Raw genomic sequence first — 27565 nt, 5'->3', positions numbered from 1 at the left:
GCTGGCATCTGGGTTGGTTCCACAGTCTAGCTATTGTGAATTGTGCTGCTGTGAACATCGATGTGGTACATGTGGTACAGCATGGTACTGGTACCAAAACAGGCGGGTGAACCAATGGTACAGAATAGAGGACACAGAGACTAATCCACAAAGTTACAACTATCTTATATTTGATAAAGGGGCTAAAAGCATGCAATGGAGGAAGGATAGCATCTTCAACAAATGGTGTTGGGAAAACTGGAAATCCATATGCAACAAAATGAAACTGAATCCCCTTCTCTCACCATGCACAAAAGTTAACTCAAAATGGATCAAGGAGCTTAATATCAAATCAGAGACTCTGCGTCTGATAGAAGAAAAAGTTGGCTCCGATCTACATATTGTGGGGTCAGGCCCCAAATTCCTTAATAGGACACCCATAGCACAAGAGTTAATAACAAGAATCAACAAATGGGACTTACTTAAACTAAAAAGTTTTTTCTCAGCAAGAGAAACAATAAGAGAGGTAAATAGAGAGCCTACATCATGGGAACAAATTTTTACTCCTCACACTTCAGATAGAGCCCTAATATCCAGAGTATACAAAGAACTCAAAAAATTAGACAATAAGATAACAAATAACCCAATCAACAAATGGGCCAAGGACCTGAACAGACACTTCTCAGAGGAGGACATACCATCAGTCAACAAGTACATGAAAAAATGCTCACCATCTCTAGCAGTCAGAGAAATACAAATCAAAACCACCCTAAGATACCATCTCACTCCAGTAAGATTGGCAGCCATTATGAAGTCAAACAACAAGTGCTGGCGAGGATGTGGGGAAAAGGGTACTCTTGTACATTGCTGGTGGGACTGCAAATTGGTGCGGCCAATTTGGAAAGCAGTATGGAGATTCCTGGGAAAGCTGGGAATGGAACCACCATTTGACCCAGCTATTGCCCTTCTCGGACTATTCCCTGAAGACCTTAAAAGAGTGTACTACAGGGATACTGCCACATCGATGTTTATTGCCTTTTAAATCTCTTGACTCATCTTTGAAATGCCACTCACATCCATGTAACTTTTTCTAATTTTGTATCCCTCAAACTTAACAGATAAATTCACATGTGAATTTTAAAGAACTGTCTGCTGTCTATCCAAAGTTACTATTTTCTTAATAGTAATGATTCTTTGTCTTATTCTTACTGTTGATGCCCTAAATTTGTTCCACAAAAGGGTAACTCCACTCAGAGTTTGTGACTGGGCTGAGGATAACTGTGCAACACAATTTTGCACAGTGGTTTTGTTTGTTTGTTTGTTTGTTTTAATTGACAGGGATGTAATCCCATTTTTTTAAAATATTTTTTTATTTGCAGATTGACAAAATTCCTTTATTTTATTCATTTATTTTTATGTGGTGCTGAGGATCAAACCCAGTGCCTCACACGTGCTAGGCAAGTACTCTGCCACTGAGCCACAACCTAGCCACTTATGTGATCATGGGCAAGTTAAATTCTCTACCTCAATCTCCATCTTGGTAAAATGATAATAATGATTACATCTTCCTGCATGGGGATTAAATGAATTAGTACATGTTAAATACTTCAAACTGTGGTTGTCAAAGAATAATCACTAAAGTATTCACTATTATAATGAAATACACTTCATCTTTTTTATTTTGTTATTTTTTCTTTGTGGGAAAGGGAGTATAAAAAGGTGTATATATTTAATATGTAATCATCTGGGTTTTCTCTCCAACCATTGAATGTTTTATTCAGAGGCCCTAAACCAGCTTTAGTTTTAATCATTCTTTCAAAGACCTATAAGTTAAATCCTTACCTTTTCAAGGCACTTCCTCAAAATGGAGTTAATTTTTTCTTAATTAATCCCACCAAGCACACCACAACCATGTTTTCTTTGATCTTTGATCTAGTTGGTATCCATCTGCAGAACTTTTTTCCAAATATTCTTTGTACTCTATTGGCTTTCTTTTTCCTTATTTTCCCCCTTGATTTTTCATCTCGCTTCCTCCTTACTTCTTTTGGTCCATTGGTAAAAGAATAGCTTTGAATTAATAAACTCATACAAGCCTGAATCATTATTGGCTTTTTACTGGTGATACCATCTGCATTGCTAAATTCCTACCTGTTTTATAGCTTCTTTATCTATCAAGTTAGGTAAGTGGAAGGTAGCTATAGGAATGAGAAGAAAAATGAGAAAAAAGAAAGTTAAATATATTTCTCAGTTCTAGGAGCATTTGCCCATCTTTGGCTACCCAGATTTTGACAGTGTTAAAGACCTTTTATTGAGCAATTACTATAGTCACTCTACAAGGCACACTGTGACTCACTCAAATCATCTTCACAGTGACACTGTGTGGTCAGTGGTGCTCCATTGTACAAAGAACAAACTCTGGGATTGTGTCCCCTCTCAGCTAGCTGGGAGCAGATTCTGAGGATTCTGCTGCTTCCACTGCTCTTTTTCCCTATCCTTTCTCTGTTAGCTTGGAAAATTGGATTTGCCGTGTGCTTTGTTGGTCCCATACCTTTGTAAATTTTCTGCTGAGCAAAAAAAGGAAATACAAAAGCTTAAAGTTTTACTGCCTCTTTTAATCACTTTCTTCTTCCTTCTATTTCTTTCTCTACCAAATTCCTTTCAAGACTCCAAGTCAGCCATACAAAATCCTCTAACCCCTTTTTGCAACCCTCCTCATTTCCCTAGCCAGAGAATTCTCCTTTCTCTGAATTTACATGGGAATCTGTGTTCCTCTGCTTCATATGAGTGATGTCCTTCTGGATCCCCCCCACCAGCCTGGTACACCCCAAGGACAGACTTTATCTATGCATCCACAGAATTTTGTCCCAAATTGGCACTCATTATTTGTGAAATGATTATAATGAAGGATGACTATACCAGTACCCGAGTTTTCTCACCACTCATACCATCTCCACTCTTTGTGCCCCAGCTGGTAAACCGTCAGCTTCCTGACATTGCTGTTTACAGAGGTCTCTTGGAGCCTTGTAACTCAGCATCCATTCTTTAGCCCCATTCTTGACCTTCTCGACATAGGTCCCTCCTTGAAAGGCTCCCCCACCTTGACCTTTAGGGCAGGGGTCCTAACTCCAACTTGGAGTTCTTGACTCCATCCCTGACTACCCACATATTCCTTCTGGCTCCTCTGTGAGCTTCCCTGTGTTCTCATCCCACCACAAGACCAAGTTTCTTACCAGGCACACCATCCTTTCTGGAGCCTTTCTCTAGTTGTTCATGCACATAGAGCTTGAGTCTCCAGCTGGTTCATAAGTGCACTGGGGCCAGGATTTCTTTTGTGTCCAGTATAGTATCTAACACAGTGTTGGGAATTTATTTGGCTGACATGACCAGCTATATGTTTCCTATAATAGAAAAAAAACAGAAATTATTTTATACAATATTTAAATTTTTAACTTTCTTCAGATTTGTTAGTTGCTATTCTTTTTTATAAGTTTTTCTTCTTGCATGTACAAGAATCACCTGACATTGAACTGTCAACTATAATATACATTTCAGGCTTTAATAGCACAAGGCGGAGCATCTTTTTAGATAAATGGTGCTCCCTTCTTTGCCTAACTGGGCCTCACATGTGTAACTGTCCAGTATTTCAAGCAGCAGATTTGTAGCTATATAAAAGTTTTAAAATCCATACAACTACATCATCTCTAGCAAGCATTTCACATCTCAATAAGTATCCTTGGCCTGCTTAATAACGTGAATATAAAGATTTGCCAGCAGTTCTTTTTTTTCCCCAGGTATTGCTTCCAAAATAAATGATGAATTCCCTACTCCCAGAGATTGCATCACCCTCTTCCTTCTCAACATCAGTCATTTCAGAGCCAGCCCTAGTGACTTTGTAATTATGTTTCCCAGAATATAAACCTTTGCAAGGGATTTTCTGACTTTTCACTGATGCCTGCCTGATGTCAGAAGCCTTTCAGTGGTTCCATGACCCATCCCGTCCCCCTCAAAAACCACAGTGGACATTTTTTTCTTCAACTAGCTTTTTGTTGATCGAAAAAGATCATAGAGAAATCTTTACCAAGAAAGCTTATCCCTTCTGCTCCTTATCTTTCTCTGCTGTATATTTTCAATTCGCTTCAGCATTGCTTGTTTCATATTTGTTTCATTCTTTATTTCCAAAATCATTCTTGATTCAAAACAGAACATGGGACTATGACCTATCCACTCTCTGATTCACCTTTTTCCTTTCCATGACAGCATCTCAGTTCTCTTCTTTGCTTTGATCTATTCTTGCATAACAAATGGTCCAAAAGTCAGCAGCTTAAAACAGAAAAAATGTATTATCTCAAAGTTTCTGTTATGTCACAGTCATGGTTTAGTTTATTGCTTCTGGCTTTACATCTTTTATGAAGTGCTAGTCAAGTTGTGGGCCGAATGCAAGGATCAACTGGGAGTCCACCCTGAAGCTTACTCATGTGGTTGTTGGCTTGCCTCAGTCCCTCTGGGAGCCTCTCCACATGGTTGTCTCACAACATTGCAGCTGGCTTCCCACAGGTCAACTGATCCTAGAGGGAATAAGCAAGAGTAGTCAAGACAGAAACCACAGTCTTTTTATAACCTAATCTCACAGTTGACATCTCATCACTTCTGACATATTCTGTTAGGAGCAAATCAGTGAATTTAGTCCACTGGATTCAAGAGGAGGGAATGCAGAGGGGCATGAACACAGGGAAAGATAGATAGTTGGGAATTGTCATGGATTCTAGCTTCCATAGTCTTCCCTCGGACCTCTAATGATTTATATTCCTCCAATATACAGAATATATTCACCCCCTCTAAGGCTTCTAAAAGTCTTATCCCATTACTATATTTTATAATCTCATCCTTAAAGTCAGGTCCAGGTGCAGGTTCCCTAAGCTTAGATTTTTTAGTATGTTTCTTCTCAATCTATGAAACTAAAGAGAAAAATTCTTTCCCCATTCGCACAACACACAGAGGTGGGGCAGACATAGGATACCCTTGACTGATAGATAACTCTCTTTCAAAAGGGAGAATTAGGAGTCACAAGGAGTCATTGGTCCAGCAGGGCAAATGTTAGGAGTTTCTTCATTAAGTCTTAAGGCCAAGGGTAATTTTCGTGTCTCTTGGTTCCGTCCTTTGAGTACTTTGTTCTGCCCTCAGTCTCATTATTTAAAAGTGAAAAATAGCATATATTTGCAACTGAGCACCTCCTTCAGCCTGCCTTTTGACATAATTCTGAGGATCCAAATGGCTCTCTTTATTTTATTTTCTGACCCTCTCAGGCCAAACTAGTGGTATTCCTGCATACATAATCTGTTTGAGTCACCTCTCAGTCTTCTTGGATCTTACTCCATTAAGCAGAAGTCAAATCCACAAATCCTTGCTAGATAAACCCTTCTCTGCCTTCAGCCCCTGCTGAGACAACTGAGAAATAAAACCCCTTAAGCTTCCTAAAGGCATATTATTTGAGAAAATCTGAGGCATACACATAATATTTTTAAAAGTTCTTATGTGGCTAAATAGTATAGTAACCCCCCAACTTAGCCGCAGTTTTGATTTTTATAATATAAAAATATTAAATGATGGGCTGGGGTTGTGGCTCAGCGGACTCCTAGCAAGGCCCTGGGTTTGATCCTCAGCACCACATAAAAATAAATAAATAAAATAAAGATGATATTGTGTCCAACTAAAAAATAAATGTTTTAAAAAATTAAATCAAAAATACCAGAAATGAACCATTCATAAGTTTTAAATTGTGTACCATTCTGACTAACATGATAAAATGTTAGTATCTCATGCTGTATCATTGTCCACTCCAGATGTGAATTGTCCCTTTGTTTGGCAAACCCATTGTGGGCAGGTGCATACTACCTTCCCCTTAGTCACTTAGTAGCTGCTTTGGTTATCAGATAGACTGTCAGGTGGTATCATACTGCTTGTATTCAAGTAAGCCTTAGGAAATAGCCTAACACTACATCACAAGACCTCCATCACTCACCTCACTTCGTTCAATCATAGTCATTGTATCAACGTAAATACCATATAGTAAGAGAAGAACCAGGTGCAGTGGAACATACCTGTAATACCAGCAGCTTGGGAGGCTGAGGCAGGAGGATCACAAGTACAAAGCCAGCCTCAGCAACTTAACCAGGCACTTAGCCATCAGCAAAACCGTGTCTCTAAATCAAATATTAAAAAGAGCTGTAGATGTGGCTCAGTGGTTAAACACCCCAGGTTCAATCCACACCACCAAAAAAAAAAAGAGAGAGAAAAAGATACTTTCACATACATTTTATTACAATATATTGCTTCATTCTATTTTATTAGTTGTTATAAGTAATCCCTTACTATGCCTAATTTGTAAATTAAACTTTTTCATAGGTATACAGAAAAAAGAAAGAAAGCGTTTTTAGGGGTTTGTACTGTCTGTACAAAACTGTAGTTTTAAGCATCTACCAGGGGTCTTGAAACATCCTCCATGGGTGAAAGAGAACTACTGCACTTGAGACACCACCTTTGCTCTTTCTGAGGTCTTAACAAATGTTTTTGCAGTTACACCCTTGATCTCATCTCTGACAGTCCTCTCAATTTAACTCCCTCCTTTTGCATTTTACTATAAATTTCAAGAAATAATCAAGTGACTCCTTCAACACTATGTGGAAACCTCCTTAGCTATCTTACCCATCTTCTTTTTTTACCCATCCACCTCCTATTCCCTCTCCATCTGCTGCCTGACTTAGCCAACACAATATCCAACACATATTAGTTAAAGCAGTTGTCACTGTTACATTATTATTACATCATGGAAATATTGTTTAATGCTGATTTTAAAAAAGAAGCTATAATCATCTCTCTTATGCAATTATTTATTTTCATGGCACTCATTTCTCATTTCTTTATTTGCCTGACTTGGTGTTTTCCTATTGTTAATTGACTCCTTATGTTCCACCATCTCTTCCACATGCCTATGAATAATATTTTCCATAACCCAAATAGATCAGTCATTTTTTCCACTCTAAATTGGCTATTATCTAGGCCCATCAAGCAATTGAGACCACTTAATTATTTTCTAGGATGCCATTTCAATACTGTCTGGGGTTGGACACCCTTTTTGGTAAATCCCATCTTTTTTTGTATTGGTTTAGCCTTTTTTTTTTCTGGAATAAAGCCTTTGATATCTGTGAGTGGGAAGTAAAATTTTTGAGACCTTATTTTTCTGAAAAATGTCTCTATCTTACTCTTATGCTTGATTAATAGTTTGGCTGGGTATAAAAGCTTTTAATTTACAAATAATCTTTACCACAATTTTGAAGGCATCATTCCATTGAGCTCTAGCATCTATTCATACAGTTGAAAGGTCTTAACATCATTATTTTTCCTGATCCTTTGTATTTTGTATATTATTTTTGTTTTGGGAAATTTTTTGAGTCTATTTTTATCTATGATTTTCTTAAATTTTACGTTGATGCTCTTCATGTGAAATACTTTCTTATTCATTTACTGCATATTTAATGGGATTTGAATAGATTTCAAAATGGGATTTCAATAGAATTTCTAGATAGTTTCTTTCAGTTATGGAAAGTTTTTCTTATATTATTTCTTGATCACTTCTTCCTTATTTCATATAATTTATTTTTCAGTAATACCTTTTATTGGAATGTTGAATCTTTTGAGTGAATTCTCTAATTTTCTCATCATATTTTCTTTCCATTTTTATCTTTTTCTAGGAGATTACCTTTTATCTAAAAGCCTTCCTCTTACATTTTATTCCAACTTTCTAAATAAGTTTTAGTGTTTACATGTTCTCTGATTTTTTATGGCATCTTGTTCTTATTTCATGATTGCAAAATATTCTGTCTCTGGGAATAGCAATTGTAATTGTTTTGAAGTGTCCCATTGTACCATTCATCTTTCCTCCAGGTTGTTTTGTCCTTTGGTTGTTTGCTCTCATATTGGAAACTTTCCATAGATGACTAATGAACTTTAGTGGTCTATTCATATTGCACAGAGAGTCATTAAATACTTGGTGAGAAGTTTTTGTACATGACTAGGGTTTGTTGATTATTGTACTCCATGATAGTGTGATAGAATGAAAAGCTGCATTTTTACTGTAGGAGCCCAAATGTGACTTTCTTGTATCATTTTTCTGAGGCTATTCCATTTTTCCAGAAAAGAATTAAGTAGTGTTCTGCCTGAAGTACATAAACATGGAACAGATTCAGGAAATGGAGGTAAACCTCAACTTCTGTCCTCTTTTCCCTTGTGCCAAACTTCTTGGACCCCTTCATCTCTCCGGAGAATAAAACTCCAGTGTACTTCCAGGAAGGACTAGGTGAAAGGCAGCAGTAATGGGATGGTTGCTTGGCTGCCAGAGTAGGAGGTACAGCCTAGTAGGAGATTGGGGGATGGAGGTTGCAAAATATTCTCAATATCCACTTTCAACAAGTCCCTTTCTTTTCTAATCTTCACTCTCAATAGTTCCTGGCATCCAAAGTACTGGATTTTTTCACAGTTAGCTTCTACCTCTTGAGAAGCCCCAGTGCAAACTTTCTCTCTCTACTAAGTACCTCCACCAACTCTAACCACTTTCCATTTTCCAAAATGTTTAAATCTCTCCACTACTGCTTCCTTTCTCCTGGTTTCTTGGTTCTTATAAATTTATGCCTTTTTAGTGCCCTTTATTTATTTATTGTTCAGTGGCATTTGGAGGTGGCTTCTTCATGTTAAACCAAGAGAGTCATTCTTAAAGGATATACCTTTTTACACATATTTTTTCCAACTGATTTTATTTATTGTATGTATACTGTATCACATACATACATGCCATTTTATTTTTTTAATATTTTTTTAGTTGCACTTGGACACAATATTTTATTTTTATGTGGTGCTGAGGATCAAACCCAGTGCCTTACACATGCTAGGTGAGTGCTCTACTGCTTAGCCACAACCCCTGCTCCCCTTTTTTATATTTTAAGGAATTGAGAATATGCTCCAATTGTTTCACTTAGAGGCTGTTGTTGTTGTTGTTTGTTTTTGTTTTGTGTACTAGGGATTAAACTTGGGGGCACTCAACTATGAAGCCACATCCCTAGCCTTATTTTGTATTTTATTTAGAGACACGGTCCCACTGAGTTGCTTAGTGCCTCACAATTGCTGAGGCTGGCTTTAAACTTGGGATCTTCCTGCCTCAGCCTCCTGAGCCGCTGGGATTACACAGGCATGTGCCACCATGCCTGGCAAGGCCATGTTTTTTGTACACTTTGAGGGACATATGATTCTTCAAACTACATATTGACATTGCCATAAAAAAAATGACATTATGTGTCAACTGTCAAAGTCACATCCTATAGGAATTGATTTTATGAAATTGTTAGTGGTTTGGCCTGAGTCTGCCACATCTTCTTCCCCAGTCTCCATAAAGTAAACATCATTAAATGAGTCCATATCTTTACAGCTGAGCTGATTTTTCAAGTTAATTTATGTCATGTTTGAATTAATCATCTTTCTAGCATAATTTCAATGTGTACATTGAACATATTCCTAGAGAATATCTCCATATACTAAATAAGAAAACTTAACAGGTTTTTAAATCTGCTTCCCAAAAGCCTTGACACTGGTGAAGAAATATTATATATGCCTTAAGAGATTTGCTAATCATATCCAGGCCTCTGCTGGAGGAGCATGAGCTAAACATTAGCCTGGTCTGTAACTAGACTCTTCTGAACATCTGGCAGCTTCTGTGACATATTGGTGGCCTTGACCCAGTTTCTTGCTAGCATGTACCAACATCAAATTGACATGAATCCACATCCATCCACAATACAGCTTAACTTTCTACATTAAAAAGGCCATGATATCTTTCTTTTCTTTTGCTATGATGCAATTGCTCTTTGCAGGTTTCTCCTTTTAAGTGAGAAGCAGCTAAAATTTCAAGATTCCCATGTTATTTTTTTAAATTTTTTTTTTAGTTGTAGATGGACACAATACCCTCATTTATTTTTACTTGGTGCTGAGGATCGAACCCTGTACCTCACACATTCAAGGCACGTGCTCCACCACTGAGCCACAACCCCAGCCCCTCCCAGGTTATTTTAATCTTGAACCTTTTAAATCTGCTTCTTTACCAACTGAAACAGTCTAGAAACTTCTGGTCCTTGGCCTAATGTCTTGAAGAAATTATATAGTATTATATCTCTCTGTCTGATTTGAGGCCATAGGCTTTCCTAATCTGCAGGCTGTCTGCAAACATATAATAGAAAGATTCATCTGTGATCATTTTAAACAGAGCCAGTGGAGACAAGATTGCTTTAGTTAGTGGTTTGCCAGCTTAAATAGAATACACTCTAGTTGGAATGGAAACTGAGTTTTCAAGGTAAAACTCAGAATGTTTTACTTACATTTTATACCTTTATACTTGGCAACCTGTTGGAAAATGTTGCATAGAAGATCCAGCATAGGAAACATTTTATATTCTTGCTTATGATCAATAAATATGGAATCTGAGGCATTCTATTTTATAAATCAAGGTCTTAGTCCAAATTTCCTGTTTTCAATCTCAAAAAAAAAACAAAAAAAAAACCTCAGGATAAAAATAGCATTGAGCTGTATAGGGTGCTCAGGGGTCAAGGCAACAGGCAAAATAAATTACTTTATATGCTGTGGTGCTGAGACTGTTATCAGACCATTAGCAGAGACATTAATTTTGTAGTCACTATAAAAAGTATTTGGTACAGCTGGTTTTATGAAACCATAAGTAAATATATCCTACTTTGGATTTTCTGTGCTTATGGAAAAGAGAGAAGGAATTGATAATACAGAATAATGAACCAGTGACTTGAAAATGCAGGCTCATACACAGCCAGTTCATGGAAAATTCCATTCACGCTAGTCAAAGGCTTGTCTTGCCACATCATAATTTTAATCACATCTATTTCTTGCCTCTATTTTACAAACTGGCCACTGTCTTCCATCTTTAATGCTCTGCACATATCCAGCACACATATACACTCACTCAGGCATTTTGATATTTGTTCAAAGATTTTCCAGTCTTAAGTCATTCACACTTCCTGACTTTCTCAAATTCTCTCAGCTCTGCTCCTGCATAATAAGCTCCAGTGGGTCTCCCAGCATCTCAGTCTGCAGAATATTACCAAGGTACTCTGAGGAATACATGCAGAGCAGAAAATTCATTGAGATTCATACCATTCATTGACACATCATCATGTGAAGATGAACATCTCCTCATTTGTGTTTCTTTATAGCCTAAAGAATGTTTCTTGATAAAACCAAAGGAAATAAAAGAAGACGCCAAAAAGACCAGAAAGAGGAGAAAGGTAATATTAATAATATCATGTGGTGATATGTCCCCATGTGGTTTCCATCACATGTTTATGTGTCATACTTTGATGAAATAACTATTATAGTCCCCACTTTAAAAATACAGAGATCATTAAGATCGTTAAGATAGTGAGGTTTGGTGACTTCCCCAAGGTCACTAGTAATGTGTTCCTGTTGGGGCTAAAAATAAATTCTTCTGATTGCTATTTCAGTCTGTGGAGCACCAAACATCTTTGTGATCCACCCTGTGTTTTCATTGTGGTGAGGTGTCAGATCTGCATTTCTAACTTAGAAGGAGCCTAGAGCTATTCCCTCCCACACTGCCCTGATCCCTCTGGTTCTGTCCCCAAAACTGACCTTCTTTTCCTGCTTATTCCAGATTTTGAGACCCTATGCCTTAGAATATTAATTTTAAAAATAAACAAATGAAGGTAGCATAAGGCATTTCTGACTCAAATTTGGAACCATAATTTAAGACAAAAGTTCCCCTTCCATTTTAATATTTGCCTCTGAACATAAAAAAGACTTTATTGCTCCTATACAACTTTTTTATGGCTTAGCCTTTAAGAAAATATGGTTGGCTTTCACCTTTCCATCACAGTTGTGAAAACAGCAGCGTAATTCTCTCCCTGCCAAGAAGGGTCTACTGCTGTAGTCAGCAGAGGAAATATGATTGGGATTAGAGGAAAGAAGATGAACTCAAACCAGTTACTTAACAGCAAGCTTTTAGAAAACTGAGAGTGTGCATGCATGTTTTTCTTTTCTTACAAATGGCCAAATAGGAAGACAGGAGGTGCCAAATTGGCTGAGGTTTGGCATGTCCTTAAAGAAGTGACTTTAACTTCTTTTTGATAATTTGTACACTAATGGCCTTGAGGAGTGTTAAGTTCTGTGGCTCAAGGTCAGAACTCTAGCTGGATATTTTAGCCTTGGCTGAGGTCATGCTAAAATATGCCCACTGATGACATATTTTTTAATGTTAATTCCTTTGACAGAACCTTGATCATTCTTGGCAGTGGGTAGAAATGAGGATATTAGGGAAGGAAGGAAAGGAACTGGAGTGGGGGATGGGGAATGGCTCCTTCTGGATCTTTGGTGAAACATTAGAAGGAAGAGAGAAGGAAAGGTTATGATGAAAATGAAATAAACAGTTGTGTGTTCCCAGTACACTGCAGACATTGAATAGAATTGCTGCACAAGTACACAAATGAATCCAAATCAAAATAGATGTGGGAAAGCATTTCCTGTTAGAGTATCACTTCTCCTTTCCATAGGACCACTTGAAGATTGTCAGTTTCCCGGGACTTAAAACTCAGGGGTGTAAAGTCCTCTTTTCAGTAGGCTGCTATGCTCAGATTACTCCCGCAGGTTTAGCTCTAATGCCAGAAATCCAAACTGAGACTTGGCACCTCAAAAACCAGGTTAGGCAAGAAATTCTCAAAATTCTACTCTTCCAAGGATAGATATCTTTTAAGGGTAAACGAGAGGTTTCCATACCAACAAAATCTCTTGACTTTTAACAGAAAAGACCCTATTGTAGAATCTCATGCAGAAATTTCAGTTCTCATAGACATCATAGACCAAGAGGCACAAGAAGCCTTTCAGATCACCTCTTCATTTTTTCAAAATAATGGTTATGTCCAGGAAGTATTCAGGAAATTTTCTTAAGTGTATTTATTAGAGCTTACATTCACACTCGGCTATCACCAAAAGGTGTGTGCAGTTTCAATGCCAGAGGAACAAGCCTAAGCCAAATATCATTCTGAAATCTTTATATTTTGTTTTTCCTTTCATATATTAGAAGAAAATTACTGATGTTCTTGCAAAATCAGAGCCCAAACCAGGGACACCAGAAGACCTACAGAAGCTAATGAAGGACTATTATAGCAGCCATCGCTCAGTGATTGAACTAGAAGAACTCAACCTACCAGGTACAGCCAGGCTTCTGTTTTCCTAAGGATGAAGAGCAGAACATGCTTATTGTTTCTTTACTATACATTATGGTTAGCTATCTCAGGCAATGAAGTAATATATTTTCCATTTGCTAATTCCTTCTTCCTCAATCTAATAGATTTTTTGTTTGTTTTGTTGTTGGGGGTTTTTGTCTATTTGGTTGGTTTTGGGTTTGGGGTTGGGTTTTTTTTTTTGGGTACCTGGGATTGAACTTGGGGGCACTCAACCACTGAGCCACATATCCAGCCCTATTTTGTATTTTATTTAGAGACAGGGTTTCACTGATATACTTAGCATCTTGCTTTTGCTGAGGCTGGCTAGTGATCCTCCTGCCTCAACCTCCTGAGCTGCTGGGATTACAGGTGTGCACCACCATGCCCAGATTAAAACCAGGACATTCACAAGCACTCAACTACATTGCAAAACCTTTTTGTTGTTTTGTTGTTGTTGTGGTGGCTGTTTTTGTTTTTTGTTTGTTTGTTTGTTTGTTTGCAACAAAGTCTCACTAACTTGCCCAAGCTGGCCTTGAATTTACAGTCCTCCTTCAGCCTTCCCAGTAGCTGGGATCATAGGCATGCACCACCATGCCTGGCTCAATCTAACAATTTTAACTCCTGAACATTTCTTTATTAAGATGCTAAGCAATATTTGTTGAATCTAAAACTAAAATTTTTTTTGTTGCTTTTTTTTTCTTTTTTTTACTCAAAAGACTAATTGTTGGGTCTTTTTTAGCACACTCTTTAAGGAATAAGAGACCTTAATGAGGATAAAAGTTAAATTAAGATAGAGCATACATTTAAAAGTATAGATATGAAACTTTGGTTTACTTCTCCTTTATAAGAACTTTAGCCTTAATGAATATCTTAATTTTTAAATTTTGTTTATCTGGATTTCCTAATCATGGTTTTGTTTTTGAGAGTCATATTTTAGACTCGGCATGGTGGCTTATGCCTATAATTCCAGCAACTCAGGAGGCTGAGACAGGAGGATCGCAAGTTCAAGGCCAGCTTAGCAACTTGGTGATACCTGGGCCAAAATAAAAACTAAAATGGACTGGGATGGAATTCAGTTATAGAGCATTCCTGGGTTTAATCCCAAGTACACACACAAAAAAAGAGTAGTATTTCAAGTAGTTTTCCAGATTTTTTCAAGCAAACTGTCTAAATGACGTAACCAAATTCTGAATTTTTAGTAAGGTTAACATCTCTTCCAGATGATTCTTAAGTCTGCCATATTTTGAGATCTACTGCTATTGAGTATTTATAATTAAAATGTATGTTTAGTTATTGAAATAACTGATTTCAAAATTATGTTACATTCAACACTTTTGCACAAGCCTGGCAGAAAATAGATGTTGTCATAAAAGCAAACCATAGAAAGTTTGAGTACCTCTGTTCAGATGAGTTATTTATAGACTATGAAGAATAGCTAATACTACTTTTGGAAAAAGCCAAGAGTAGTTTGATTTTCTTTCTCCATTACAACTTTATGCTTTCTAGAAGCTTGAGAAGCTGAAAAAGTCTGTTCCCTGGATTTTTATAATTATTTTGTGATATGCTTTTTTTGAACTGTATAGGGGTTTGAAGACATGAGTGCCCTGTTTCTTTTCCAAGAAAATTACTCTGAAGGGAATTGAAGGAGTGCATATGCACATGAGCAAGCTTTGGAGTTTGGGGCTTACTGAACCCAGACAGCTCCACTCCAGCTCCTCTGGCATGAGAGCTATGTCCTGACTGCTCTGTCACAGGAACCAAGTGCTACAACAAAATCACCTCTCAAGCTTTCGCTAAAATTTTATTTTTATGTGACTCACTAGTCAGTTTTCCCTGCTAGTTCTTCATTAGTACATACTTTTAAAACTCAGGAAAGATTCATGAGTTAATGGGACTGCTGCTATTTTGTAACCTTATAGAATATCATAAACCTCGATTCTCTCTAGAATTAAGAGCTAAAGATCAGAAAAAAACTTTAAAAACTCATCTAGGTTCTGTATTGAGTTTGGGTTATATTATTGTTTTATTAGAGTTCAGTAACAAAATTAGACAAGAATGTGGAGTCATGAGTTTATTTACAGAGGAAAAAATATCTTAGAAATATAGCCTAAGAAACAGGCTTTCATTTTCAGTTAAGAAATTAGGCTATTCTGAGACACAGTAAACTAAGGCATCATTGGAAGGTTTAGGAGAAAGGGCCCTCGTCACTGCACAGATGAGTCCAAGGACAGAAAGGAAGTTTATGCTAGGTGAGGGCAGGGAGATGCCATGGGTTATTTGGAACAGGCACAAGGAAGGGCATAAGTATAAGGTGGATATAAATAATAAATATTGTTCCTACTCAGTTTGTCATGTATCTAACTTGGTTTTAATTTGAGGTTGTTTGTGTCTGCAGGGCGGGAACATGTCTTTTCAATTAGTCTTGTGCACTATGCATTGTTAATATCACACACATGGCACTTAATTAGGGTTTTGAGGCCAGAATTTCTAGGAGCTAATTAGCTCTGCTGTTGCCTGAGAGCTGCAGTGTAGTTTACATCCATGATCCTAAATGCCTAAAGGCTAGCTGCAACTGAATCTCCAAGGAACTTTTTAAAATGCAGCCCAAGCCCACTCTCAAGGAATTTTGAGACACTGTACCAAGGAAAGTCCATCCCAGGAATCTATATCTTTTGTAAAGCTCCCCAAGTGAGTCTCATTGTATCCAAGCTTAGAAAAATACAGTGGCAATGGCAGTGGCAGAAACCAACAAAGGCTCTAGAACATATAATAGGCAACATCTTCGAAGTTAGTTACTCATGTACTGTGAGTTATATACGCTGGTGTCACAATACAAATTTAGAAGTATTTTGCTTCCTAACACTTGCTATATTTACAGAGAAACTTTTTTATCAAATCAGGTTTTTAACTGTTTTAGTCAGCTTTTTCACTGCTGGTACTAAAAGACTCAACGAGAACAATCTTAGAGGAGAAACAGTTTATTTGGGGGCTCATGGTTTCAGACTTCTCAATCCATAGAGAGCAGGCTCCATTCCTTGGGGCTCAGATGAGGATGAACATCATGGTAGAAGAGTGTGGCAGAGGAATGCAGCTCACACAATGATCAGGAAACAGAAAAAGACACTCCACTTGCCAGACACAAATGTCTATCCCAAAGCCATGCATTGTCTTGCATGACCTTTTGGGGGACATCTCACATCCAAACCATAACAATAAGCATAATGTTGCTTTTTTATGCATCTCATGAAAACAGTTAAAAGTATTACATAATTGATAGCCCATGACAGCCATTGGTCAACAAGGGCTCTGTTTTATTTTAATGTATTACATTGTCTTTTATCATGACATTGTATTTTGATGCATTATTTCCATTCTTCCCAAATCCACACTAGATTTCTTTCTTCGTAGACATTCATTCCAATGTTACTATACATTTTAAATATGTATGTATTCTTACAAAATATGTCATGTTGTGTGTATATGTTTAAAATCTTATCCAAATGACTTTGTATTGATCCTCTCTTTGTGTTTTTTTTTTTCTTCATTTCACACTTCTCCAGATATGCCTTATGGCTTCATGCACATCTAATTTATCACTTCCAAATGCTACATAGTATTCCAGTGTTTTCATCTACCACATTTGTAGATCCGTTTTTCAAGATATGGACACTATGTTATTCCTGCTTCTCCATATCACAAATATTGCCATGATGAATGTCCCTGTATATGTCCCTTTATAAACCACACAGATTTATTTCCATTATTTAACCAGAAATGAAATCAGGGTATCATAGGGTATATAATCCTCATATTATTAATTTTCAAAACAAGTATACCAGTTTACACTTCCATCCTCCATGGAAACATTCCAATCACCCTGAATTCTCAACAGCACTTGGTATTATGCATCTTCTAACATTTGCCATTCTAAATGAGTGTGGTGTCTCATCATTGTATTAATTTGTAGTTCTCTGATCGTTAGTGGGTTTGAGCATCTCTCAAACTTTTTTGGCCATTTCCTTTTGCCTTTGCATATTGCTTATTCTATGAATTTGGAAAACAAACGTGCTTCATCTCTCTGCTGAATAATACACAAAGTGTCTGTTTCAATACTCTAAGAAATGATGAGCAGCTCCATAGAGGGTTTTTTAAAAGTTTACTTCTGTGCTACTGTTATTTTAAATATTAAAGGATGCTTTAAAATATATAGTGATTCTACAATTCACTGATGTTTTATAACTTGTTCAAATATATATCATTCATACTTAATCTCTTGTGGTTGTGTGTTTGCAAAATTCTCTACAAAGCTTGTTCATCATATTTCTAGATTCCTGTTTCCTCAAAGCCAATGATTTGACTCACAGTCTTTCGTCATACCTAAAAGAAAGTAAGTTACCTTTGGTCTTTAAAAAAATTATTAACCTGGGGCTGGGGTTGTAGCTCAGTGGTAGAGTGCTTGCCTAGCATGTATGAGGCACTGGGTTCAGTTCTCAGTACCATATATAAACAAATAAATAAATAAAGGTCCACATTAGAAATATTGGTCTAGGAACCAAAGAATAGTGTTCTATTCCCATGTCCTCAGTAACTTGCTATTTGACCAGGGACAAGTCATTGAGAACTCCCTGAACTTGATTTTGTTACCTGAAAGATAAGGAAATTGGACTGTGTGAATGCTATACCAGCTGTGAGATCCTGAAAGTCTGTTCACATGTTGAGAATTCAGACCATAGCAGTTACAAAGTCAATCTGTTTTAATCATTTCAGTATTGTTGGGTATAGCCATGGATTATTCATATCAAGTTGTCATTTATGTATGGCCACCAATGAACTAGTTTAGGTACAGAGATTTAACATTTTTCTTTTAAATTGTAAGCAATTCTGATGAAAAAACTTTTCTCAGCAACAAATTCAGCAATGTAAATCTAGATAATAATATATTCAAACTCACTGCTTTATAAGAACTAAAAAAAAAGAAAAAACATACAAAATGCTTAGCACAATGTTTAAGGAATGTTGGCTGTTATTTAAATGTCAGTTCTATTTTATGTCTTACACTGGGCACCTCTTTAAACCTAACATTATTGGGCCAGAATTCTCCTGTTTAATCAATGTTGTTTTCAATTATCAATCATAAAATATTGAAAATTTGTTAGTCTAAACTTTTTTTACTTAGTTTTAAAACTAATCACATTTAGGTGCTTGGCATATTATATGTTTTGTGTTGTAAATTAATGACATGTCATTTTGATCTAATATCTAGAATAATCAGAAAATAGAATTATAATTATTAGTGTACATTATATTTCATTTTGCTTAAACACTAATAAGAGGTAATTGGAGAATATGCAAATTTGGGGTCTCTAATTTACTATATTCAGAATAATTTTACATGCTCTTTTTTTTAGTCTGCCCTAAGTGGGTAAAACTTCGGAGAAACCATAGTGAGAAGAAATCTGTACTGATGCTGATCATCTGCAGCTCTGCCATCCGAGCCTTGGAGCTCATCAGGTAGAAGTTTCTCCAACTCTACTTCATAAATGCTTTCTGATTAACTGATAGATGCCAACCTGATACGCTCTGTGTGCTGGACTTAAAGTAGTAATAAAACTACTTTCATGAAGTCCTTGCCTTCATGAAATTTACATTCCAGTGGGGGAGAGAGACAATAAACAAATAAGTAGACATCATAATGTCAGGTATATTAATAAGTTATATAAAGAAAAAGCAAAGTTTAGCAAAGGGATAGAAGTGAATGGGGACTCTGTAAAAGATTGGTCATGGAAAACTTCTAAGGAGATGACATTTTAGCAAAGGTTTGAATGGAGTAAAGGAAAAAGCCAAGCACTTAGCTGAGAGGAGTATTCCAGGTAGAAGAGACATTATCCACAAAAGACCCTGAGGTAGGATGCCACTGGAGGATTCTGAGCAGAGTATTCCAGTGATCTGAGTTGTCATTTTAAAGGATCACTTTACTTTAGCTGCTGTGTGGGGATATAGTGTATAGAAGCATGAGATTATACCAGCAACATCCAGTTAGAAGGAAAATTAGAAGGGATCTGGACTCAAAATAATAAGAGAAGATAGAATCAAAGGAATAAACTTACCAAAATCTACATAAAGAAAATATCAAATACAACAAAAGGTCTTGAACAAAGAAAAAGTTACACTGTATACTTGAATAGGAAGACTCAATGTTGTAAAGATGTCTGTTTTACTTAGGATAATGTACAAATTTCAGTTTCCCATACAACTTCAGTAGAGTTGTTTTTTAAACTAGATAAACTTGTTCTAAATTCATATAAGAAAGTATGCAACTCAAAATTAGCAAGGAAATTCTGAAAAAAAAAAAGAATACTAAAGAAGATATTATCCCTTTCAATTACAAATGTATATATTACAAAGTCTCAATAATCAAAACATGTCACCTGTATTACAGATCAGAACAGTGGAACAGAATTGAAAGTTCAGAAACAGACAAATGCTTATAGAAATATAATATATAGCTAAGGTGACAAACTAGAAATCAGCAGAGAAAGATGGATTATTTAATAAATTGGTTTGGAACAACTGGCTAGCCATCTGGAAAAGGCAGGCTAGATTCATATCTTACTTCTTACACCAAGATAAAGCTCAAATGGACCAAAAATTTGAATATAAAAATTATATATTAAAAATAATTTGTCAACGTTTTACTAAGTTCTCTCACATACCTTACTGTATTTTTGTAGAATAAACACAAATGTCTCCACTGGTTAAGTGGTAACATTTAACTTTCAGAGAAGAGTCAACAGAGTAAGACAGGATGCACTAGGAACAGCTCTCTCTGGGCGCCAGGCTCTGAGCCAGGCTTTGACAGGAGACAAAACAAAGGAAAATCCAACTCATGAAGAAAAATGAGCTTGGTCATATGGACAAAGGTGCAAATGTGGGCACTCAGTAGATACTTAGCATCTAGTTTTCTAAATGAACTAATATAATCATGAGTTAGAAAAATAGTTAGTAAACTTTATAGTCCTTTAAACTCTCCTTTCCCCCACCTATGCATACACATAAAATGGTATCATCTACCCACTCAGTGAAGCAAAGTATTCCTTTCAATTCTTTCTGATGCAAACATAATTGATGTTAAACTCTGAATTCTGGGCACCTGTACTTCCTGGTCCTGAGATCACAGCAGTTCACATTGACTTTTTATTGCTTTAAAAACTACCATCTCAGAACTTATTTCAGATTGAAATGTTAATGGCAAAGACGTTGACTTAGAGGTGACCTCTTAAAAGCAAGTTGTCAAATTGATTTGAGCTTTTACTGTATATAAATTCTTTTCTAAGGGGCATAAAAGTCCTGTACCAATTCTCACTATTTTTCTATGTCCCTGATAATACTACGATCCATTTCAAGTTTAAATGAATTGTAAATTTGTTTTTGAGCAGGCTCAACAAGCCCAATTCATAATTCTAACTTTTCTTATGACATCTATTCTCTTGGGAACCATGAATTATGTTAAACTGCCTTCCTAGTTGACCTTAACATGAAGAAAGTTTATGTGTATGTAAAAACTCACATGCAATAGAACTTGCATAGCACAATTCACTATTTTGCAAACTTCGTGTTCCTCTTGGTCAATGATATTTCTCAAAACATCATAATATATAAAGAACAGCAATACTCCTATGTTGGGTTTATCCCCAAATATCAGTTAAAAGATGGTTCATTTATGCCCACTCAAAACAGAATTTCAGGTGCTATATTTCAAGTGCTCTAGAGAGCCCAGGTTGACAGCACAGCTCCAAGATTTCTTGTGCAATCAAAATTTGTGTGAGAATTATACTGCCAGGAACCTGAAATGTAGAAAGTCTATATTATAAGAGAAGGGCAAATCTATGTGTTTCGGTAATCAAGGAAGACTTAGTAAGGTTAACTTTGTGTATGAAAGTTAGAAGTCACCACAGATATGTGCCTGAATAAAAGGCCACCCCAATTTCTGATTCCTTTCAGGCAGGGCCATTATCGCTCAGGCTGACCTTGAACTCTCAATCCTCCTTCTTCAGCCCAAGAGTAGCTGAGATTATAGGCACCACTATTGAGTCCAGCAGGCCACCCCAATTTCATTGCAAAAGGGTTAACCTGAAAATTCCAGAACTTGGTGGATATATACACATGTGTATGTATGTGCATATATACACACACACATTCTTTGAATACACTTAGTAGTCAACACAGTCCAGAATGAGTGAGTTTTCTTAAACATTAATCTATTTCTTTTCATTAGATCAATGACAGCATTCCGAGGAGACAGCAAAGTTATGAAATTATTTGCAAAACACATAAAGGTAAGCTAACTTTATGGTTCCTGATAAGAAATGTAAGTCACTGCTAAGAGCTACTGCCATATCTCAGCTTTTTTCTTCAAACTCTTCTCCTAATGTCCTTAGTGTTTTCTTTGGTGGCTTGCTTATATGACATGTTTAGCAACCATTCTGGTTTTCTTTGAATTTCATGCCTCTGCATATCCTCCCCCCTCTGCAGTCATTATTCTGTCATATTCCATTCCTATACAGCCACTGAGGCTTGATTCCTGGATTCTTTGAGAGTTTGCCAATTTTCTAGGGAAGTTTTTTCCTTGGCCCTGGAACTTGATCCTAAACACCAGTAACCTCATTTGCGCTTCTCTTTTTAAACTATGAGTTAAAATGCTCTAAATTGGCCTATAATTGCAATTCCTTAATGTTTCTTCTTTTTCTCTCTTCTCTTCCATCTTGGAGCAGGTTCAAGAGCAGGTAAAATTACTGGAGAAGCGTGTGGTGCACCTGGGTGTGGGAACACCAGGAAGAATTAAAGAGCTCATTAAACAAGGTAGGAAAAAGGCAATGATACTTTTACCCAAAACTAGGAATTGCCTTATCCCCATGTGAGTTTAGGAAACTGCATTTGAATATAGAGAAACCAGACCTCTAAGTTAATTCCCCAGTGGGCAACTTATCCTGCAGTCTCTGAAGCCAGCCAGTGAGGATAATGTAATGGGGAATGATAAGGTCTGTGATAAACTGAATTGCATTTGCCCACCTAAATCATTCAAATCCTAGTAGATCCAACAGGTTTCATCAACCAGTTTGCAGTCTTTGGAATTTGTGGAGCTGGATGTATTGACCATTTGCCTCCCAGCTAATTGATTCCTTAGTTCCCTGAGATTCCCATTCTGGTTGAGGGCTGGTATATAAAACTTTGAGACAAAAAAAAATGCAGTTTCTATAGATAAAATAGAGATATTCTGTATTATTCCTATCCAAATGCATTTCTCTTTTAGTCCTTTATTCAGAAAGTATTCCAGACAGCAGCTCCCAGTGAATTTTTTATATGTTGTTGACTTTCTTTAAGCCAATAGCCTGAGAACCTCCTAACCTGTTGATGATCTTTTTACCTATTCTGCCAACCAGACAGACTTAATGATTTCTTTTCATTACTTACTTCTAAGTTACTTACTTAATGTAGCAATAGAACTTTGTTTTATAAGTGTCTGGAGCTATTCCTAGATTATTGTATATATCTTAAAGTATATGTTCATCAATATAGTAACTGAGTACAGAGATGGGCATTTACTCAGAAACAACCCAAAGACTGGTTTCTCTCTAGATGAAAATCATCCATTGTTAACTAAACCCAACCGTATGCAGAGTTCTATGCAAATGCAAAGAAGAAAGAGACTAAATAGCCTCCAACAAGGAAGGGAAACATACATTTATTGAATTCCTCTTTGTACTTAGTTTAATGCTAGACATCCTTTTGTATGCTATCTCATTCTTGGCTAACACTCTTATTTTTTAATGAGAGAAAACTGAACCTCAGAAGGTTTAAGCAATCCCTGAGGTCGTTCAGTCCAGGCCTCCCTGGTTCCACAGCCTTTTTCCCTGAAGGAACTCATGACCCAGTTCAAGAGCTAAATGTTCACAGAATGAGTTTGACAACATGAGGCAGTCAATGCCAAGAGCCAAATGATCACTAAGTTCTGTAAGATTTGAAATGAGGGAGAGATTATTATAGAGGCCTGACCCTGCAAGGAAGGATCTTTAACTGATCTTGAAATTATGGAGAGGAGCCCACTCAAAAAAGGACAGGCAGATCCACACCGTACACCAAGAGGAGACAGTAAGTAAACAATATAGTGCTGAGATAAAGAGCCCCTAGTAAGGTTTCAGACCTTGGAATTCAAAGCCCAGGTCCAGCAGTTTACCAGCTCTGTGATTTTGGCCAATTAACCTTTTTAAGCCTATTTCTTTATCTGAATGACAGGAATAATAACAATATCTACCTCAGGGATTGTTATGAAAAATGAAGTGCCAATAAAGAGCTCAGCACAGGAGACTATGTGGAGAAAAAGGAACTCCCACTTTTGTATGCTGTCTCATTCAGTGCTCACAGCATCCTGACTAGCTAACACTCTCCTGTGCTGAGCTCTTTATTGGCACTTCATTTTTCATAACAATCCCTAAGGTAGATACTATTATTATTCCTGTCATTAGTGGTTGTACTAATATACAATCCCAAACCACTGCTGGTGGGATTGTAAATTAGTACAACCACTATGGAGATCAGTGTGGAGGATCCTTAAAAGACTAGCCATGGAACCACCATATGACCCAGATATAATACTCCTTGGTATTTACCCTGAAGAATTATAGTCATCCTACTACAGTGATACATGCATGCCCATGTTTATAGCAGCACAATTCACAATAGCCAAACTATGGAACCAGCCCTAGGTATCCATCAACAGATGAATGGGTAAAGAAAATACGGTCTATATACACAATGGAGTTTTATTCAGCCTTGAAGAAAAATGAAATTATGTCCTTTGCAAGAAAATGGATGGAACTAGAGACCAAATTCAGAAGGTCAAAGGTAACATGTTTTCTCTCATGTGAAAGCTAGAGAGGAAAAAAGAAATGAGGGAGTGGGGCATGGATCTCATGAAAATCAAAAATCAATAGATGAAAAGGACGCAGGGGTGGGAGTGCTGGGGAGTGATAATTGGTCAACTGATATTTTGTGCATGTATGAATATGTAACATCAAATCCTATCATTATGTACAACTATAATGCACCAATAAAAAATGTGGAAAGAGAAAAATAAAAGAGCTCAGCACAATGATTGTCACACCCTAAGTACTTAAAAAATACTAGTTCATTTCATTAAGGAAACTGACTTTCTTGCTCAGAGACTTTATGAGCTATAGTAGTAGAAGATTCCATTGGAAGAAAAGTCAGATTGTGGAGAGGGATGACCTTGAACAGTAAACTGAGGAGTTTGAATTTTTATCTTGGGTACCTGGGACAACATTGAAAGCTAAGAAAAAAATGAGATAGCAATCATAGTCCTTCTGTGAGACTTGGATTTGGGACAGATTGACTAGGCATTAGGAGAGGCCAGGGCTAGACACTCATGTTTGTTCCTGCTTGAGCTAAAGATTCACCTACCCTTTTCCTGGAATCCAAGACAGTTTTTGTGTTACCAGATTAACCCTTTTACCCTGCCACCCATGCAACAGGGCCATTTTTCTCTATATTTTGAAAGAAGCTGTCCAGACTGTTGAAATTAGATTTCCACAGAGTTGGGAGAAAATGTGAAGGTTAATTCATATGGAAAATCATTTAAGAGCTGTTGATGTTGTATATTAATGAAAATAACTTACTTCTGAATCTGATAAGATATTTAATATTCATTAGCATCAGGTGTTGAGCTGCATGCAAAGAACAGCCACCCTCACACTCTAGAAACTAGAAGTCTAACAAAGCAAGACCAATGGCACATAATGCATTTTAAATAGCTGTTTATGACTTAACAAGATGTTTATGGTGTTAGATATAGAGGAGAGTTTCTAGACATTGAACCATATCCCCTGACAGTGGAATGTGTACAATTAGAGACTGAATTTTGTTGTTATAATTTAATAATGAAGGGGATTTCCTGACTATAAGAGTATATGAAAAATGCAAAAAGGGACAGAGAAGAAAATAAGGCACTATAGAGATAATCTCGTTAGTTATAATGAATGTCTTTCCCTTCAGTCTTTTTTCTACACATTTATGCATTTAGTACTACAGCTTATAACTTTGCAGCCTACTTTTTTCACTTACTATATATTTCATGTCTTTCATGACTAGGTTTAGTTTTTCACTTGTGATATCTCTATAGCATTCTACTGAAAAACTATACTGTTGTGGGTTTTGTTCAGGTTTTTGTTTTGTTTTGAGGATCAAACCCAGTGCCTCACACATGCTAGGCAAGCTTTCCACCACTGAGCCAAAACCTCCCCCCCACCCCCGCCCCAGGTCCCTTTTCAGTTTTTTTATGACAGGATTTTTGGTTTTATTTTCTAATTTTTTGTGATCATCTTTACAAGTGACTATGTTTAGGTTTCTGTGTTTTCCCTGGGATGTTATGGAAGGAAAACTACTTGTCAAATAGTGTTTTAAAGCTCTTATTACGTAGTGCCCAGTTTTTCTACAGAGGAATTTGCTCTTCCACTGCTTATTTTTAAGAGAAGACTGGCCATCAACCCATTCTTTCCCAGCTTTCCATTTGCATTTTTCTTTTGCAGAGAGAGATTTAAATAAAATGTATTTTTGTTCATTTGTTGGTTTGAGGTTTTTTGTTGGTTTGTTTTCTTGTTGTCATTTTGGTTTTTTTGTGGGGGTTTTGTTATTTGTTTATTTTTGGTTTAGTTTGGTTTGGTTTGGTCCTGGGGTTTGAAACCAGAGGCACTCTTACCACTGAGCTCCATCCCCAGCCCTTTTTATTTTGTTTCTGTGACAAGGTCTAAGGCTAGCCTTGAACTTGTCATTTTCTTGCCTCATCATCCTGAGTCACTGGGATAAGCTAATTGTTGCCACTGTCCCCTGCTAAGCATTTTAATTATGAAAAGCTACTTGAAGCAGAGAGGGAAATATTGAAGTGGCCTAGGCAAAAGCTTGGGGAAAGTGCTTCAGGCTGAGGAGGTCTTCAGGTACTGTTTGCACATGCAACATGCAACAGCTTGGAGCAGTAGGAAAATCAGACCTGAGGACTGGACAATCCCGGGGTCTCCTCCAGCCCTCATATTCAATAATTGTCTTCCAGAGAGATAGGAAAAGAGGAGAAGGAGGCCTTGGAGGATTTTTCAGCCTCATCAGAGGATATCTGACTGAATAGAACAATTAATGTGGACTTCCTTTTTTGCCTAAAACAAACTACCCAACCCTGTGTTCCTCTTCCTCCTCCCCACTTACCTCTGGAAGTCAAGCAGATTCCAGGGTCCACTGTGCCTAACTGCAGAATACACCTTATCCAGTCCTTTCAGGAAGGAGACTCCACCTTCCAGATTCAACAAGCTTAGCTAGAGCAGCTTTTCTGCTTTTTTTCAGGAGCAATAATAAAACTGAAAGGAAAGAAGTCCCAGAGGGCTTTTTTGCTTTCCATCAGGCAAGGACAGCACTTAATGGGCAAAGATTAGTTGCTAGGGGAAAAGACAGCAAATGAAGCGAAAACAACCAGAATAAAAAATCATCTTAATAAGCTTATGTCCAGAGGTTTTTACTACAGCAACTCTTGCTTTCTCTTTCAGGTGGCCTTACTTTGAACCCCTTAAAGTTTCTGATTTTTGACTGGAACTGGAGAGATCAGAAGATGAGGAGAATGATGGATATTCCTGAGGTACTGTTTAATCAGCAATGGCCTTTAATCTTTTTTTTTTTTTATGGTAATAAAGTCTTTGACATGGAGAGCCAATACATTCTGGCTTTTGACATGATTTTTATCTTTTAACTCTGAGATAACTACAATTATGGAGGCCACCTCAACTCCTTAGAACTATATCCTTTGTGTTATATGGGAGTCCACTTTGTCACTTATTAAATGACCAAGGGCCTCTGCCCTAGTAGGACAACGACTGTACTTTGCCTTTGAGATATGGGAAGATCTGAAGGACTTGGCACTTTTCCTACGCCCTTCCTCATACACGCAATCATCTTTGCCTATCATTCTTATATGTGCACTTTGGGCCAAGGTGGGAGAATGAGAGACACAAACTTGTACCTTTGCCAGCATCTCCTCAGCCCCAGAAACCAGTAACTTAATGTCTTAATGGATTAGAATTGAATGATTGAATGCCTTTATAAATGAGCTTTAGCTCATTATATATTTATGAAAACAATCCATTATAATCATAATGTGAAAAATTGATTTTGCCACCCACCATGTTACCATGGGGCCAATTTTTCTTTTTTTTTTTTTTTTTTTTTTT

General features: G+C 36.9%; 1 protein-coding gene and 1 long non-coding RNA gene across 7 annotated transcripts in view; one reads left to right on the top strand and one right to left on the bottom strand.

Moving 5' to 3' along the window:
* Window positions 1-27565, top strand: part of Cmss1 (cms1 ribosomal small subunit homolog) — a 330444-nt gene that overhangs the window by 301017 nt on the left and 1862 nt on the right. For all 5 annotated transcript variants that reach the window (XM_048803458.1, XM_048803457.1, XM_048803461.1 and 2 more), the window contains 7 exons: window positions 11262-11333; window positions 13139-13268; window positions 17611-17670; window positions 18692-18794; window positions 21559-21619; window positions 22055-22142; window positions 26888-26976. In XM_048803458.1, coding sequence (XP_048659415.1) covers window positions 11262-11333; window positions 13139-13268; window positions 17611-17670; window positions 18692-18794; window positions 21559-21619; window positions 22055-22142; window positions 26888-26976 — 603 coding nt within the window. The remainder of the gene's footprint in view (window positions 1-11261; window positions 11334-13138; window positions 13269-17610; window positions 17671-18691; window positions 18795-21558; window positions 21620-22054; window positions 22143-26887; window positions 26977-27565) is intronic.
* On the bottom strand, window positions 1536-26735 carry LOC125616904. Of its 2 annotated transcripts, XR_007347684.1 has the most exons (4): window positions 26553-26735; window positions 4451-4544; window positions 4217-4299; window positions 1536-3377 (listed from the first exon to the last, which is right to left on the bottom strand). It is a non-coding gene; the product is annotated as an uncharacterized LOC125616904 (long non-coding RNA). The 2 variants fall into 2 exon arrangements; XR_007347683.1 differs by having other exon boundaries at window positions 4217-4544.

This window comes from Marmota marmota, unplaced genomic scaffold, assembly GCF_001458135.2.
Source record: "Marmota marmota marmota unplaced genomic scaffold, marMar, whole genome shotgun sequence".
Classification (NCBI taxonomy): domain Eukaryota; kingdom Metazoa; phylum Chordata; class Mammalia; order Rodentia; family Sciuridae; genus Marmota; species Marmota marmota.
Note: the sequence above shows the minus strand (reverse complement) of the source record. Positions and strands in the feature narration are given on the sequence as shown.